At 40.4% G+C, this 13,483-nt stretch overlaps 3 protein-coding genes across 7 annotated transcripts; 2 read left to right on the top strand and 1 right to left on the bottom strand.

The window, feature by feature from the left end:
* Window positions 1–164: 164 nt before the first annotated feature.
* Window positions 165–5,519, top strand: slc5a8 (solute carrier family 5 member 8). Of its 3 annotated transcripts, XM_077004919.1 has the most exons (15): window positions 165–659; window positions 1,138–1,203; window positions 1,303–1,354; window positions 2,018–2,085; window positions 2,287–2,441; window positions 2,531–2,671; window positions 2,783–2,912; window positions 3,052–3,140; window positions 3,253–3,362; window positions 3,462–3,529; window positions 4,009–4,095; window positions 4,612–4,829; window positions 4,904–5,007; window positions 5,100–5,188; window positions 5,263–5,519. In XM_077004919.1, the coding sequence occupies exons 1-15, from the start codon at window positions 309–311 to the stop codon at window positions 5,389–5,391; spliced, it is 1,857 nt and encodes a 618-aa protein (XP_076861034.1). In that variant the 5' UTR covers window positions 165–308; the 3' UTR covers window positions 5,392–5,519. The 3 variants fall into 3 exon arrangements, with proteins under 3 accessions (XP_076861034.1, XP_076861035.1, XP_076861033.1); XM_077004920.1 differs by lacking the exon at window positions 4,904–5,007; XM_077004918.1 differs by having other exon boundaries at window positions 5,100–5,519.
* Window positions 4,169–6,914, bottom strand: lyrm5a (LYR motif containing 5a). 2 transcript variants are annotated; one of them, XM_077004922.1, is made up of 3 exons: window positions 6,789–6,914; window positions 6,368–6,430; window positions 4,169–6,225 (listed from the first exon to the last, which is right to left on the bottom strand). In XM_077004922.1, exons 2-3 carry the CDS (start codon window positions 6,410–6,412, stop codon window positions 6,013–6,015), a joined length of 258 nt encoding a protein of 85 aa, XP_076861037.1. In that variant the 5' UTR covers window positions 6,413–6,430; window positions 6,789–6,914; the 3' UTR covers window positions 4,169–6,012. The 2 variants fall into 2 exon arrangements, with proteins under 2 accessions (XP_076861037.1, XP_076861038.1); XM_077004923.1 differs by having other exon boundaries at window positions 6,725–6,798.
* A 2,049-nt stretch (window positions 6,915–8,963) lies between these two features.
* On the top strand, window positions 8,964–13,293 carry tmem209 (transmembrane protein 209). Of its 2 annotated transcripts, none has more exons than XM_077004916.1 (15): window positions 8,964–9,032; window positions 9,344–9,501; window positions 9,586–9,644; window positions 9,748–9,879; window positions 9,963–10,189; window positions 10,275–10,479; window positions 10,585–10,760; window positions 10,938–11,009; window positions 11,297–11,393; window positions 11,496–11,621; window positions 11,729–11,826; window positions 12,032–12,146; window positions 12,267–12,364; window positions 12,451–12,524; window positions 12,650–13,293. In XM_077004916.1, the coding sequence occupies exons 2-15, from the start codon at window positions 9,365–9,367 to the stop codon at window positions 12,702–12,704; spliced, it is 1,671 nt and encodes a 556-aa protein (XP_076861031.1). In that variant the 5' UTR covers window positions 8,964–9,032; window positions 9,344–9,364; the 3' UTR covers window positions 12,705–13,293. The 2 variants fall into 2 exon arrangements, with proteins under 2 accessions (XP_076861031.1, XP_076861030.1); XM_077004915.1 differs by having other exon boundaries at window positions 8,964–9,097.
* The last annotated feature ends 190 nt before the right edge of the window (window positions 13,294–13,483 follow it).

Genomic DNA, 13,483 nt, shown 5'->3' with positions numbered 1-13,483 from the left:
GCTCAAAACCATGAGATATGATTGGAATGTCAAGCACTGGTTAAAGGGAGGGTTGAGGGTGAGCTTACTCCACAGTCCAGAGAACAATTACAGCTCTTGAGCTGGTGAAGAGCTATCTTACCTGCTGGGGACATTTCTGACTCTCAGTAATACAAAGAGGTCCTCAGAGGTCCCTCTCCTGGAGGAGACAAACTTTAACTTAGTTATGATTTCAACTGCCTAAATGTTATCAGCTTTACATACTGACTGACTCATGGTTAGAAAAAGTTCAATTTAAGTCCTTTTAACACTTTTACTGATAAGAGGCAATGGAGAAGCTGGCAGCTGTAGCCTCCTTTACTTTGTGGGACTATGTGGTTTTTGCTTCTATGCTGGTCGTTTCAGCAGGTATTGGGGTATATTACGCCTTTGCCCAGGGGGGTCAACACAGCTCCACGGACTTTCTGGTGGGTGGTCGGAGCATGACGGCAGTGCCGGTGGCTCTATCTCTGACCGCCAGCTTCATGTCAGCCATCACGGTGCTGGGCACCCCAGTAGAGGTTTACTTCTATGGGGCCATCTTTATCCTCACCTGCCTGTCATACATCCTGATGGTGGTAATCGGCTCTGAACTCTTCCTCCCCATCTTCTACAGACTGGGCTTAACCAGCACCTATCAGGTGAAGTACTTGCATAAAGCAGTTGAATATATTTATATAAAGCATGTGCTCAATATATCGAACCTTCTGTGATTCAGGACAGTGCCACAGCAAAGACTGGAATTAAAATCTTTCGTTTTAATTTAGAGTCAGAATGTATAGAATGTTCTGAGATTTTGATACCATCAATATTGAAAACTTCCTAAGGTTCCTTTCCTTAAACATGACATTTTAATCTTGAAATTTAAAGCATACCTTTTCAAAGCCTTTTCCTGTAAGTTGGGACTGGCTGTCACATTGTATGTATATTCCTTTAAAAATATAAACACTTTTCACATATCTTTTGTAAGCCTACTGCTTATCTCACCAGCATACACCAAAGTGAACTACCGTAATTATATCATTCCTTAGGTACTTGTGCTCAACCAGTAGATTTACTACTCGCTTGTTAATTGGCTGCAAAATGTTGTCTTGTGTTTTGGATTGTGTATCCCTATAGTACCTGGAGATGCGGTTTGACAAATCACTTAAACTGTTTGGGGCAGCGCTGTTCATAATTCAGACAGTGAGTGCTGACTGTGACAACCGTCTCTATTTCACTGCAAATATTCGGACCAAACTGGGAAATTATCTTTGTCTGAAAATTTTCCCTCTCATTCTGTAGCTCCTGTACACTGGTCTGGTTATCTACGCACCAGCTTTGGCTTTAAATCAAGGTGAGGTTTCTTAACATGACATCACACACCTATGTGTATACCTGTGTATGTGTCTTACATTAAATGTACTATATGTTATATCAATCCCTGCTTTAAGTCACAGCCAGCTTTATTGTCAATACTCCAAAATGTACAGGACATTAGAGGGCTGAAATTGTGTTACTCTATCAGACCAATGTTGTTATAATAAAAATGAAAGAACCACTAACCATAAAATATATGAATTTTAATATCATTAAATTTAAGATATAAAAAGATCCCTAATATTCACATTCATGGCAATAAAATGGCATGGCCAGTGCAAATATCATAGGTATACACACTGCAGTTCTTTAAGACGCAAGAACTTGGAAACTTGGCATGAGGTCAGGTTGAAGTGTGCTTCACATGAGGCCTTTATCCACCAATTGAATGTTTGAACATCCTCGAAAAACAATGAGAGCTACTCTTCAGTGATTAAAATAAAATGTGTCCAAGTAGCACTGTTATGTTGGTCACATTTGGCGGATGGTTGTTGCTAAAAGAATAAAAAAAGATTTTGTTACTAAACTTCCCAGTGATGAATAATCATGACATTGTGTGTAAAGTGTGTACCTAGTGCACTCAAAAAGCTACGGTTAACAAAGGTCAAATAAACATGTCTCCTCCACCTTCGTGCACTAGTCACTGGCATACATCTGTGGGGAGCTGTAATCTCAACTGGAGCGGTCTGTACATTCTATTGCACCTTGGTAAGTTCACTTAAGTTGTTTCACAAGGCACTCTCTAGGGTCTGACCTACTTTGTGATTACATTTCTAAAGCAATGCATAAAATCCTGCTAACATAAATTTTAAAAATACAATCCATAAAAAGTGTCCATGATTAAACCCTAATTAAAGCATCCCTACAGTACAGCACTTAGTTATGTCAAACTGCTCCGTTATATGGCAGGGGGGACTAAAAGCAGTAGTCTGGACTGACGTATTCCAGGTGGTCATTATGGTGGCTGGGTTCCTGGCTGTCATCATCCAGTCTGTGCTGCTACAGGGTGGGGTCTCCGTAATCATTAGCGATTCTGCCCAGGGAGGCCGGCTCAACCTATGGGAGTGAGTTTCAATATGGTGGGCGGGTCCTGGAACACTGTAGAACATTCCAAAATTTTAGCCTTTGTCTTTTTTTAACCTTTGCCCCTCAGCTTTGACCCTGATCCACTGAGGAGGCATACATTCTGGACCGTCATAATTGGAGGTACATTCCTTTGGACCAGTACTTATGGTATTAACCAAGCTCAGGTGCAGAGATATGTGTCCTGCAAGTCCCTGTTTCATGCAAAAATGTGAGCAGCAAATCCCACAGTGCACTTATTATGCATCAAGTGACTTCCGAGTTCAGCCATCTCAATATATAACGTACACTAAGAATGATCAGGGCTTGTGTTTCTTTCTAGGTCACTGTATATGAACTTGGTGTCTCTATGGATCATCAATCTGTGTTCAGTATTTTGCGGACTGTGTTTGTACTCTGTTTATAAGAACTGTGATCCATGGACAGCAAAAGGTGTGACTGCTCGAGACCAGGTAAGAAATCTAAAAAAGAAACAGAAGTATAACAATGAAAATAAATATTAATCATTCATATGTACTTTGATATGGCCAAAGACAATATAACACAATTAACCAATTTTTTTTATTTTACAACTGTCTGTGTTATTTGAAGCTCATGCCTTACCTTGTGCTGGATATCTTGAGAGACTATCCAGGTGTTCCTGGACTGTTTGTGGCAGCAGCGTACAGTGGCACGTTAAGGTCTGAGTTCTTTGAGCCCATAGTGTACCTGCCCACACTGTGGTCACTGAGAGTTGTATCCACAAAAGCACAAGTTTATCCATGTGCCATGTGTTTCTGTTGCCTGCTACAGCACAGTATCGTCCAGCGTGAATGCATTAGCAGCAGTGACCGTTACGGATCTTATAAGTCCATACTTTAGCTTTTCCGAGCAACAACTGTCCTGGGCATCGAAAGGACTGAGTGAGTGAGAATAAAGTTGTTTTTTTCTTATTAACCTGACGTGGACAGTGTTGTAGATAGAGCATTATTTATACAATGGCTCCATGTCTAATGTCACAGGTATTTTCTATGGGGCAGTGTGCATTGGAATGGCTGGCCTTGCGTCTTTGATGGGAGGATTACTACAGGTAAACCTTTATTCATTAGGGACTCATCTGAGTCACCTGAGTAGTGCTTTGGTATGTTGGTCTTTCCTTCTTCGGATGTCTGCCTTCTTTCTTTTTTTTTTTTTTTTTCCCCCACCACCACCCCCCCTCTTCGGAGGACTATTGATACTTTATTGTTTATTGTTTATTCAATCATAAAAACATATATAAATTTAGCACATTTTAAATGGGGGGAGGGGGGTATAAAGGGAGAAGAAAAGGGGGGGTGTAAAGGGGGACAGAAACAAAAGGAAGAGGGGGTTATACAGATATATAATATGTATATGGTATAATATAGTGCAATATAGTATATTATAATATAACATAATATAATACAATAATATATAATATACCATATTGCTTATAAAAAGATAGAAATGTACTTTAATCATGAACTTGTGATTTGTTTGCTACAGTTGAATTTGCTTATGTTGTGATGTAATATTTGAGTTCTTTCATAGGCGGCCATCAGCATCATCGGGACCATTGGTGGACCTCTGCTGGGCCTTTACTTCTTAGGCATCGTGTTCCCCTCAGCGAATTCAAAAGTCAGTGTAAAGTCTTTAGAACTTAGAACTTTCAAAATGGTGCAAATGACAGTAGGCACAGAGAATCTGAAAATACGTATAAACTTGTTTATTTCAACTCTTGTAAACACACATGCAAGTCCAAGAGAAACATTTCAAAGAACAAAAGAACAAGAGTATAAGCAATGCCAGAAGTTCAGTGAAGCTCATTTGCACATTGATGAAAAGAACACAAAGGAAAGCAAGACGTTTTCTTGTGGCTACATCCCATTAGATCGTATTAAGCTTGGACATGCCAGGTGTCCTTAGGTCAAGGTTCTGTATTTCTGAACCACCATTGGAGATATTGTAGGGTGGGGCCCTTTGATGTTCAGAAACCAGGGTTCGTCTTTTATGATTACAGATCAGAGAATGGGAAGACATGAGAAATCTTGAATAGTTCTAGATGCTTTGTAGGGAAGCAGTAGCATATAAAATCACCTGGTAGAGTTGCATCATTTATTATTGTTAAGAGTCTAACATTGATATGTATTGCAGGGAGGCTTAGCTGGGCTGGTCAGTGGACTAGCCATGTCACTCTGGGTATGTATTGGGGCCCAGGTTTACAGACCCCTGCCTTCAAGCACAAGACCTCTTGCACTGGAAACACATGGATGTAACTTCACCATGGCTGAGACTGCATTGATGAACTGGAGTATATACTCTACTCCGGCAAGCCACATCACCTCAGCCCAGCAGGACATATCCCAGGACAGGTAGAAATTATTCCTAAAGATTTGATATGAGTCAATTGTGTCAGAATGAATTCATGTTTGTCTGCTGTTTACAGACCTTGGCTGGCTGATAACTGGTACTCCCTCTCCTACCTGTATGTCTGCCCTGTGGGGACTTTAGTTGTTATAGTTGTGGGGCTGGCAGTGAGTTTGTTTTCTGGTAAGAAATAAACAACATTTACCACATCAGTGAAAAATACATAGAATACACATAGATCATGTGTCCCCCCCCCATGTATTCTACCTTCACAGGGGGCAGTCCTCAAAAACTGCAACCAGGACTGACAGTAGTGAAGGAGGATTTAACATGCTACAAGGTCTACAAAACACTGAAGCAGAAGGTGGGAGCAAGGTTTGCATTTGATCTTTACCTGTGTCACATTGTTTGCATATTAATTTATAGCTTTACTTCCAGGCAACGAGAAACACAGACCAAATTGACCTGGCTGGGAAGAAACAGAAGAAATCTGGTAACACCAACCTTGCATTTTGTGATGTCGAGCTAGACATCACAAAATATCAGTGCCACAGAACGCTTGCATAGAATGCTGTTTTGTTTTTACAGTGAATACATCTTAAATTTGTATAATAAACAATCATCGTTTCCACCTTTTAGCCTTTTAACTGATAGTTAGGGTAAAGTATTTTAAAATACACTTCCCAGGAAAGATATATTCTTAAAAACACCATTATTTCTGTACTTCCTGCTCTCCACCATTATAAATTATAAACATAGGATAGTTTTTACAAGAAATTGGAAAAGTCTTAACTTGGGTAAAACAACATATTTGTTTTTACAGTGATGTGCAATGTACATAAATTATATAAACATAAACAAATTATATGGATAATTTGTATGTTGTGAGTCTTGTTTTACCAAGGATTTTATCTATCCTAGACCTGAGCACCGTCATATATAGCTACTGGAGCACCGTATGTAAAAGGATTATTGAACACATTATATTAATTAAAAGCTGTGACACTGGGACATCAAATAAAACACCATGACTTTCTCTTTAAAATGGCCAAAAAAACAAACCCACTCCATCCATTAATTCAGTAGCCGCTCTTCAAATACTCCTGATTTCTAAATAAAGTATATTAATTAGAGTTTGTGTTTTTGTTATTGAACTTAATCCCATTTGGTGGATGAGAAGCAAATGCATTAGTGTTCTGGGTCATAATATCGTTTCTTCATGGCTCTGTATTTTCTAAGGAAATACATGGCCTCCAGCTCCTTAATTACAAAGTCTCCTCGATCAACCAGCTTTCTGATCTTCTCAGGGTCGCTGACATCTTTGTTCTTCATGAAAGCTGTTTTTAAGCGCTCTCTGAAGTACACAGCTCCTTTGGGGTATTCTCTTCCAAGGTAGAGAAGCTTTTAGATGAGAACAAATGACAAAAAATAAACCACATATAGAAATCTGTTAACGTTAAAATATAGTACATTTTATCGGTTTTAATGTATTGCAAAAGGAAAACAGCAAAAACCAAACAGGATTATATAACATTTTTCTTACATTCTTGTACAATCTGATAACTTCTCCCCTCAGTGGGTTGGTCATCTTTCCTTTGCCTAGATACTAATTCAATGTTATTCCAAAAATGAAAACAAAACCAAGAGGAACAACATTATAACGTTGGTATTCATAATGCATTTGTACATTCACATTTTACGAACGGTGTTAGTTTTTAAAACCTTTAATTATCTATCCAGCTATTTTGTTCTTATTGTTTATAAACATGTACGGCTGTGTTTTCACACGCTAGTTGGTTAGCTCAGACTATCAGAAACGTTGTGGGTGTTAGTGACTGCTACATGCTGTGAATAACTATTTATTGTGGAGTACAGCGATTAAAAGCAATATTAAATTTACTTGTGTATCTGAAATATTTCTGCACGTGTCACGAAAACCGATTCGACGGGTCGCAGATATTCACCTTAATTTCATGACGGAAGGTGAACAAGCTTGCGGGTGGTTTTTCTGAGGATCACGTGGACGATATGACGACCTAGGTCATTATTCAACGTAAAAGTCTGAACCACCTAACGGCGATTGTTGTAAAAAGAAATGCGATCAAATTAAATTTGCTATTTTATTTATTTTTGCAAGTATAATACTTGCATGTGATCATTTCTTAAAATTCAGTTTATGATCTTATTGTGAACAAGCAATTTGAAGTAACAGATATTTAGAGGGTGGAGGAGATCACATTATTTCTGGTACTGCCTATTAAGCGTGGTATAGCATGCCCTATAAAAGCACATCACACTTTGAGACGGTTGCTGATTGGACGATCAGGTATATGTATAATACTGTATAGGTCTAATTCCGTAACAATACAACTGTGATGCAATGTGCGTCTTTGATTAAAATCTTTGTGGAAGATCTTTATCATTTTGCGCTTGACGTTCACGACGGAATATCGCTCTACAATACTTATCTAGCTTTACTCGTTTACTTATTTTGTCATTTCATTGAATATTTCGTGCCGACTCGTTAATCTTGCTAAACACAAAATTAAACGGCTGGTTAAGGTCATACAGGTACTTCGGATAGGAAAAGTAAAGAACAGGTAAATATTTTGAAAACATGTTCAATAATTTGCTGTAGTCATAGCTTTAAGGGTCCTTTGCTTCTGTGCTCAAATTATCTAATGTTCTCAAATTCTTTGTTCTTTTAGATGCCAACATGAGACGTGGTTCATATAACAACTTTTTGAAAAACCCACAGAAGGCCATTCCCGCTTTCCTACCATTGCTGGAGGTATAAAACAAATGGAGAAAGTCCAGCACATGGCAAAAAACACCCAGACAACCAAATTCCCCATGATCCAAATGACCTCTGCCAGGGTGCCGGTTATTATGCCCAACAAGATGTTAGTGGCAAACCAGGGCCTGGCTGAGATTCCAGTGAAGAACCCAGATGTTAAGCTTTATGTCAAATATGGAGAAAGCTTTGCAAGCTTATTATCAGGTCACTATCCATCCGTGATGCAAAGACGCCTTGGAGGGACAGATGTGCGCCATGTCCAAGCTGCAGCCCAGAGATCATACAGGATCCATGACAATACATTTCAGCCACACCCATTTGCCAAACCGTCTTATGACCAGTTCACCTACAGACCAAAGCGTCCCAGAACTGGCCAGGTGCGTCTCTATTACTTTTAACAGCCCAGGCAAAGAAGGCCATGGATGGGATTCAGCTAAATCCATCCAACGAGAGCAAATAACACTTGACGGCCTAAAAGATATTTAGTGATTTCAACAGACCAGACCAAGGATATGGACATTGGTTTCATTACTTAGTCAACTACTGTTCATCAGGATGGAAAGGGTAAATGTAATGATCAAAAATAGTCAGGATACTCCAGCTGCCACAGAAAATGTGTCAAATGCTTCTAAATGCTTGTAAAATGTATTGCTTCTTGCTTTTAACATTACTATTAAACTTTTTTTATTCATAAAGCTATTTATGAATAACTTATGTATTTAGCTTTTTTTCACTAATCATGCACACAAAAATAAGGGTGAAAACCCCAAAACCTACATAAGAGAAAGTAATAAAGATACTAGAATACAATTAGGATAAGATCAAATGTTGCTTTAAGAAGTTGCAATAGGATTAGCATTTAATACAATGATCTCTGACAATTCCATTAGCAAGGAGGCCTTAGGTAGAAAAGACACAATTATAGTATACAGGGTTATTCACACAATAAGTTGTGCTGTTTTAATTTTAGAAGCCAAGTTGAAGTTTGAAGGAGGTTGCGGTGGCAAAGGGGAGCATTACTTTGAAGCATAAAATCTAGTTGTTGATAAGCCAGTGAAGTATGTGCGTAAATGTGGGATGTATGTCCTAGATGTGAACTTTTGTAACACTATTCTGAAGGAACTAATTAATTTGTATAGAGTCAAAATGCGGTATTTAATTCATAGAAAAAATAAATATTGCAAAGAGGTAGCCGATGAGTTGAAAAAATGCAAACACAACTAAGGAATTGTGTTAATTTATCTATTTGTTGTCTATACAGACCACAATAGAGTTATTTAGTTCAATAAAAATTAAAATGAGAGAGACGTGAAGACATTTATTTTGATAAAAGAAGTACTTCCGGCGACTCGCGCTGCTGCTTTTTTCCGTGTTGCTCCGTTTGCCGCCTGAGTTTAATGATAGTGCAGATGTATGTTCCCTGTTCTTTATGCCACTTTAGACGTCTCTTGGAACAGTCCACAGAACTGCGTCTTTGTATGTCTTTGCTTTGTGTTTTTAATACTTAAATAAACGAGGTTAAACTTCGGTAACTTCTCGTTGTTGTCCTTGCAGGACGGTAGGCTATCTAGGGAGCAACGTGCTGGTTTAAGCCCAGATAACTAACGTCAGACTCTCCTGTTTTTCTTTTCTAGCTATCAAGTTTCGCTGTCACAATTAGCTATAATGTAAATGTATAAGCATTTTTAAAAATTCTTTATTAAAATGTTTTAATGCCCCCAGGCAGTATAACGCGTTGTGGACATGACTCCGAATAAAGAAGGCATGTCCTCTCTCATCGAGAAGACCATGAGGATGAGGAGGGAGGAAGAGGAGCGCCAGGTTGTCCTTGCCTGGGCAGTTCTGAATGTTTCTCTTGCTGGGATGATTTACACAGAAATGTAAGAGATGTTAGGAATGTTTCATAGAAGTTTGTAATAATGCAATGTGCTGTGTTTTAGTAATGTGTTAAAAATGTGTTTCAGGTCAGGAAAGCTGCTAAGTAGATATTACAACATAACTTACTGGCCGATCTGGTACATTGGTAAGTATGTGGTAAGGCTGTTTGTGTTTGTTAGTTTTGACAAGTGACCTGTGGGCTTCTTATATGTTTTGTTTTGGGATTTATTATTTTTTTGTGGGAACAGAACTGGTACTGGCCACTTTGTTCAGCCTCAATGCAGTCTTTGATTTTTGGAAATACTTCAAATACACCATGGCCCCTTCAACCGTTGCCATCACCCCAGAACAATATCGACTTCTTGGCCTTCGCAACTCTGGTGATTACAACCTTTGACCTTTTTGCATTTTAAGAGTTCCCCGTGAGCTGTAGATACTTGAACCATTCATGTCACATCTACAGGGATTCAGGCCTCACCGCCTTTGAAACCTGAAAAGAAGGAGACTCCTGTGTCTCCCCAGTCCTCTCCCCTGCAGGGCCAGAATGTGCTGAGCTTCAGTCCTGCACGGCCCCCCAGCACCAGCCCCAAGTTCTCCCCCAGCTGCGTGTCTGGGTTCAGCCCACCTCTGAGCGGCCCGTCCTCACCGGGCAGTGGGGCGGCTTTTTCCCCACCTGTGGCCTTTGGCAAGGTGCGTGTGCTCGGCTCCTGTCGACTTCTCTAATTGTCCTTCACGTATATTGCTGGTGAAACATCACTGATGCCCTCGTCTTCAGGTGTTGAGCTACAGTCCGTCTACCAGCTCCTCGCCCTACCCCAGCAGCCTGGGCCCGGTGGAGGGCACCAGCCTGCGTGCACGGTACCGCACCTCTCCTTCGGTCTTTAGCTCTCCAGGAGGGAAGGAAGACTACATGGACGACCTCAAGTCCCTGGAGAAGTTCCTACGCTCCGAGGAGGAGAAGAGTCACCGTAGTCAGCTGGGTAACGTTCCACCACGAAGTCCAGCCTACCGTCATTAACGAATTGCTTTCTTAACAGTCTGACGTCATGCCGCCATTCTTGAGCTCGTTGCGTTCGACTCTTCAGGGAGTCCCGAGTCGGCGTCTCCGTCTCACAGTCCGACGTTCTGGAACTATAACCGTTCTGTGGGGGACTACGCCCAGAGCCTGCGCAAGTTCCAGTACCAGCCGGCCTGTCGTTCCCAAGCTCCCTCTGCCCACAAAGACGAGACCGAGCTGGGCTCCAAGCAAGCAGCAGAGGAGGCACGGCGAGAGTTTTGCAGCCACGTGTATACTGGAACTTAAAAACACAAAGCCTGGTGTACCCGCCTAGCTTAAAGTCAGCATAGCCTACGACTTTGTGTAGTCTTTCAAGGCAGTCAGTGTAACTCTACTGGTTTACAGCAGTGTTTGTGTTACAGTTGTGGTCTGGTTTCTCAGGTGTGGGCACGTGTTACAACTAGTCGTGTTGTGACTGACAGCATTGACAGCTGGACTGCCAAACTAAGAAATGTGAGTTTGCTTTCCAAATATCCACAACTCTTAGTCAAATACATTCTTTATATATTTTAATATGCATGACGTTTCTTAAAACTAGGAAAAATGCCTTCATTTCAGTACGTTTCACCATATAAGTATAACTTTAAAAAGCTGAATTAAGGCAGGAATTGTGTTAACTCATCATTATTTTATTTGGTATGGGTTCCTTGTGCTTAGTAACAAACAACTTTAGCTTTTCCTTCCAAATGGAGAACATTTTGATGTAAATTTAATAATTGGGACTCTTCTCTCACATGCAGTGGATAAACGACACCATTCTGGTTCACCTGGTCAAAGAGATGGATACCATCAACAGCCAACTCAGGAGAATGGGCTGCTCAGAGCTCCAGATCGGAGGTAACACTCAACGATACGCTCAGATTTGAAGTATATTTACTTTGTGATTTTTGTCTTTGCTGAGAACCGCGCAGCACTGCTCATCTCTTCCTGTGTTTCCAGAGGCTAGCATCACCAGTCTTAAACAGGCTTCCGTAGTCAAGGCCTCCGTCATCCCCACCCTCGGAGCCATAGTGCAGTACCTGGACATCACCCCTAACCAAGAGTACCTGGTAGAGAGAATCAAGGGTGATTAGCTCGCACCACCTCTCTTTCGGCTTGCTCGTCCGTCTAAACGCTGAATGCTGGTCTGTAAACAGTGACGTGAGGGTTCTGTTGGTGCCGTTCCTCTCCAGAACTGGCCCACAGCGGGTGCATGAGCTCCTTCCGCTGGAATGGGGGGGGGAACCTGAAGAACAGAAAGTGGGACACCGACCTGCCCACTGACTCTGCCGTGAGTTTCACGCCCCCGTTAAGGAGGCAGGACGTTCGTTACTTTAGTCTTATTGGACGCAAACTGCGTGCGTTATGCAGGAGGAGTTGTAGAATCATGAGGATTGTTTACATTGGTGTGTTTTGCGGTTATGCAAACCCTCACTCATCTGATTGAGCTTCTTAGTGGAGCAGAGCAGAACATGACTTTGTTTTTGTTATTGCAGATTCTCATGCATATTCTATGTACCTACCTGGACTCCAGGCTTCCACCCCACCCAAAGTACCCAGATGGGAAAACTTTCACATCTCAGCATTTTATCCAGACACCACACAAGCCAGGTAATGCTATGAACAGTACAGTGCAGTACAACATGCTATGTAGAGTACTACATTATTTCCAAACCCATGTTTTCCTTTAGCCCAAGACTCATGCGTTTCTGTATGTGTGTTCTTAAATAGATCTTTCCAATGAGAACCTCTTTTGCATCTACCAAAGCAGTACCAATCCCCCTCACTATCAACTCATCTATCAGGGACATATCTACAGCCTGCCTAAGGTACAGTGCGTTTCATACGAGTGTGAATTACAGCCATATAGATTCTTCACTCCCATGACTCATTTTTGGCTTGGCACTGTTCACAGGGCAGAAATAACCTGTTTCACACAGTCCTTATGTTCCTTTTCATCATTAAAACCAAGGAGTCTGGCATGCTGGGGTGAGTCCTGGCAAAAGTTGTTCTGTCAGTAATCAGACTTTAGTAGTCTAAGCTTAACAGTCACTTTGATTTACAAGATAATAAGAAAACCCATTAATCTTAAATTGTTTTATTTTTCCCTATAGGAGAGTCAATTTGGGGCTATCGGGTGTGAACATTCTTTGGATATTTGGAGATTAATGTTGTCACCTGTTATTATTGCATAAATGTTACACACTCTGAAATGGTCATGCAAAGAGCAGAATAAGGAAAAGTCTGTATGTGATTTATAATTTGATGACTGTTTTTACCTGTAGAATTTACAATGGTTCAGAGGAACATGCACCTGTTTCTGGACTACAGATACGTTCCTGTAACCTTTTCTGTACCCTAGCATGAGGCACTGAATTATTTTAAGTTGTATAAAGAATCCATTTTAAGCTGTGACGCTCTTCACAGAAAACTTTATACGAGAATGAGTCAGAACAGCAGAAAATGGCTTTGTACATATTGTATGATACAGCTGATTCAAAAATGTTTAAAATGTGTAAAATGCTTTTTGTTTGTTTTTCTAATAAATGTCAAACTGTTTATTAGGGCTAGTTGTTTGCCACTACATGCTATCCACTCCAGCAAAGGGCTTATGTCAACACTTTTAGAGGGCTCCTAATGCTTCTGGTTATATCATCTGCCAAAAGACGTCTTTGTTATATTATCTTAAGTTCTTCTTTGGAGAAAACAAGTAGATTTGTATGGGAATGCAATAAATGAAACAAACATGTTTACACAATATGCTTTTCAGTGTCAAAATATTTACCTGATCTTTATTTTGCATGAGTCTTCATAAAGGACTGTAATCTTCCATTTTACCACATGGTGTCAGTATTGTATTCAAATGGGATGGTTAAACTAGGAATACTTTTTCAACCCTGGGGGGTTATTGAGTGCGTCGTATTGCTGTATTTTGCGCATTTCATAAG

Source organism: Brachyhypopomus gauderio, chromosome 5, assembly GCF_052324685.1.
Source record: "Brachyhypopomus gauderio isolate BG-103 chromosome 5, BGAUD_0.2, whole genome shotgun sequence".
NCBI lineage: Eukaryota > Metazoa > Chordata > Actinopteri > Gymnotiformes > Hypopomidae > Brachyhypopomus > Brachyhypopomus gauderio.
Note: the sequence above shows the minus strand (reverse complement) of the source record. Positions and strands in the feature narration are given on the sequence as shown.

Coding starts and splice junctions, on each gene's coding strand:
- slc5a8 (XM_077004918.1), top strand. CDS start 309: ATGGAGAAGCTGGCAGCTGTAGCCTCCTTTACTTTGTGGGACTATGTG. Junction 3,141..3,252: donor GCGTACAGTGGCACGTTAAG/GTCTGAGTTCTT, acceptor TGCCTGCTACAG/CACAGTATCGTCCAGCGTGA. Junction 4,830..4,903: donor CAGGACATATCCCAGGACAG/GTAGAAATTATT, acceptor TGCTGTTTACAG/ACCTTGGCTGGCTGATAACT.
- tmem209 (XM_077004916.1), top strand. CDS start 9,365: ATGACTCCGAATAAAGAAGGCATGTCCTCTCTCATCGAGAAGACCATG. Junction 9,502..9,585: donor GGGATGATTTACACAGAAAT/GTAAGAGATGTT, acceptor AATGTGTTTCAG/GTCAGGAAAGCTGCTAAGTA. Junction 10,761..10,937: donor CCAAGCAAGCAGCAGAGGAG/GCACGGCGAGAG, acceptor CTGGTTTCTCAG/GTGTGGGCACGTGTTACAAC.
- lyrm5a (XM_077004922.1), bottom strand. CDS start 6,412: ATGACCAACCCACTGAGGGGAGAAGTTATCAGATTGTACAAGAAT. Junction 6,226..6,367: donor TTATCAGATTGTACAAGAAT/GTAAGAAAAATG, acceptor CTCATCTAAAAG/CTTCTCTACCTTGGAAGAGA.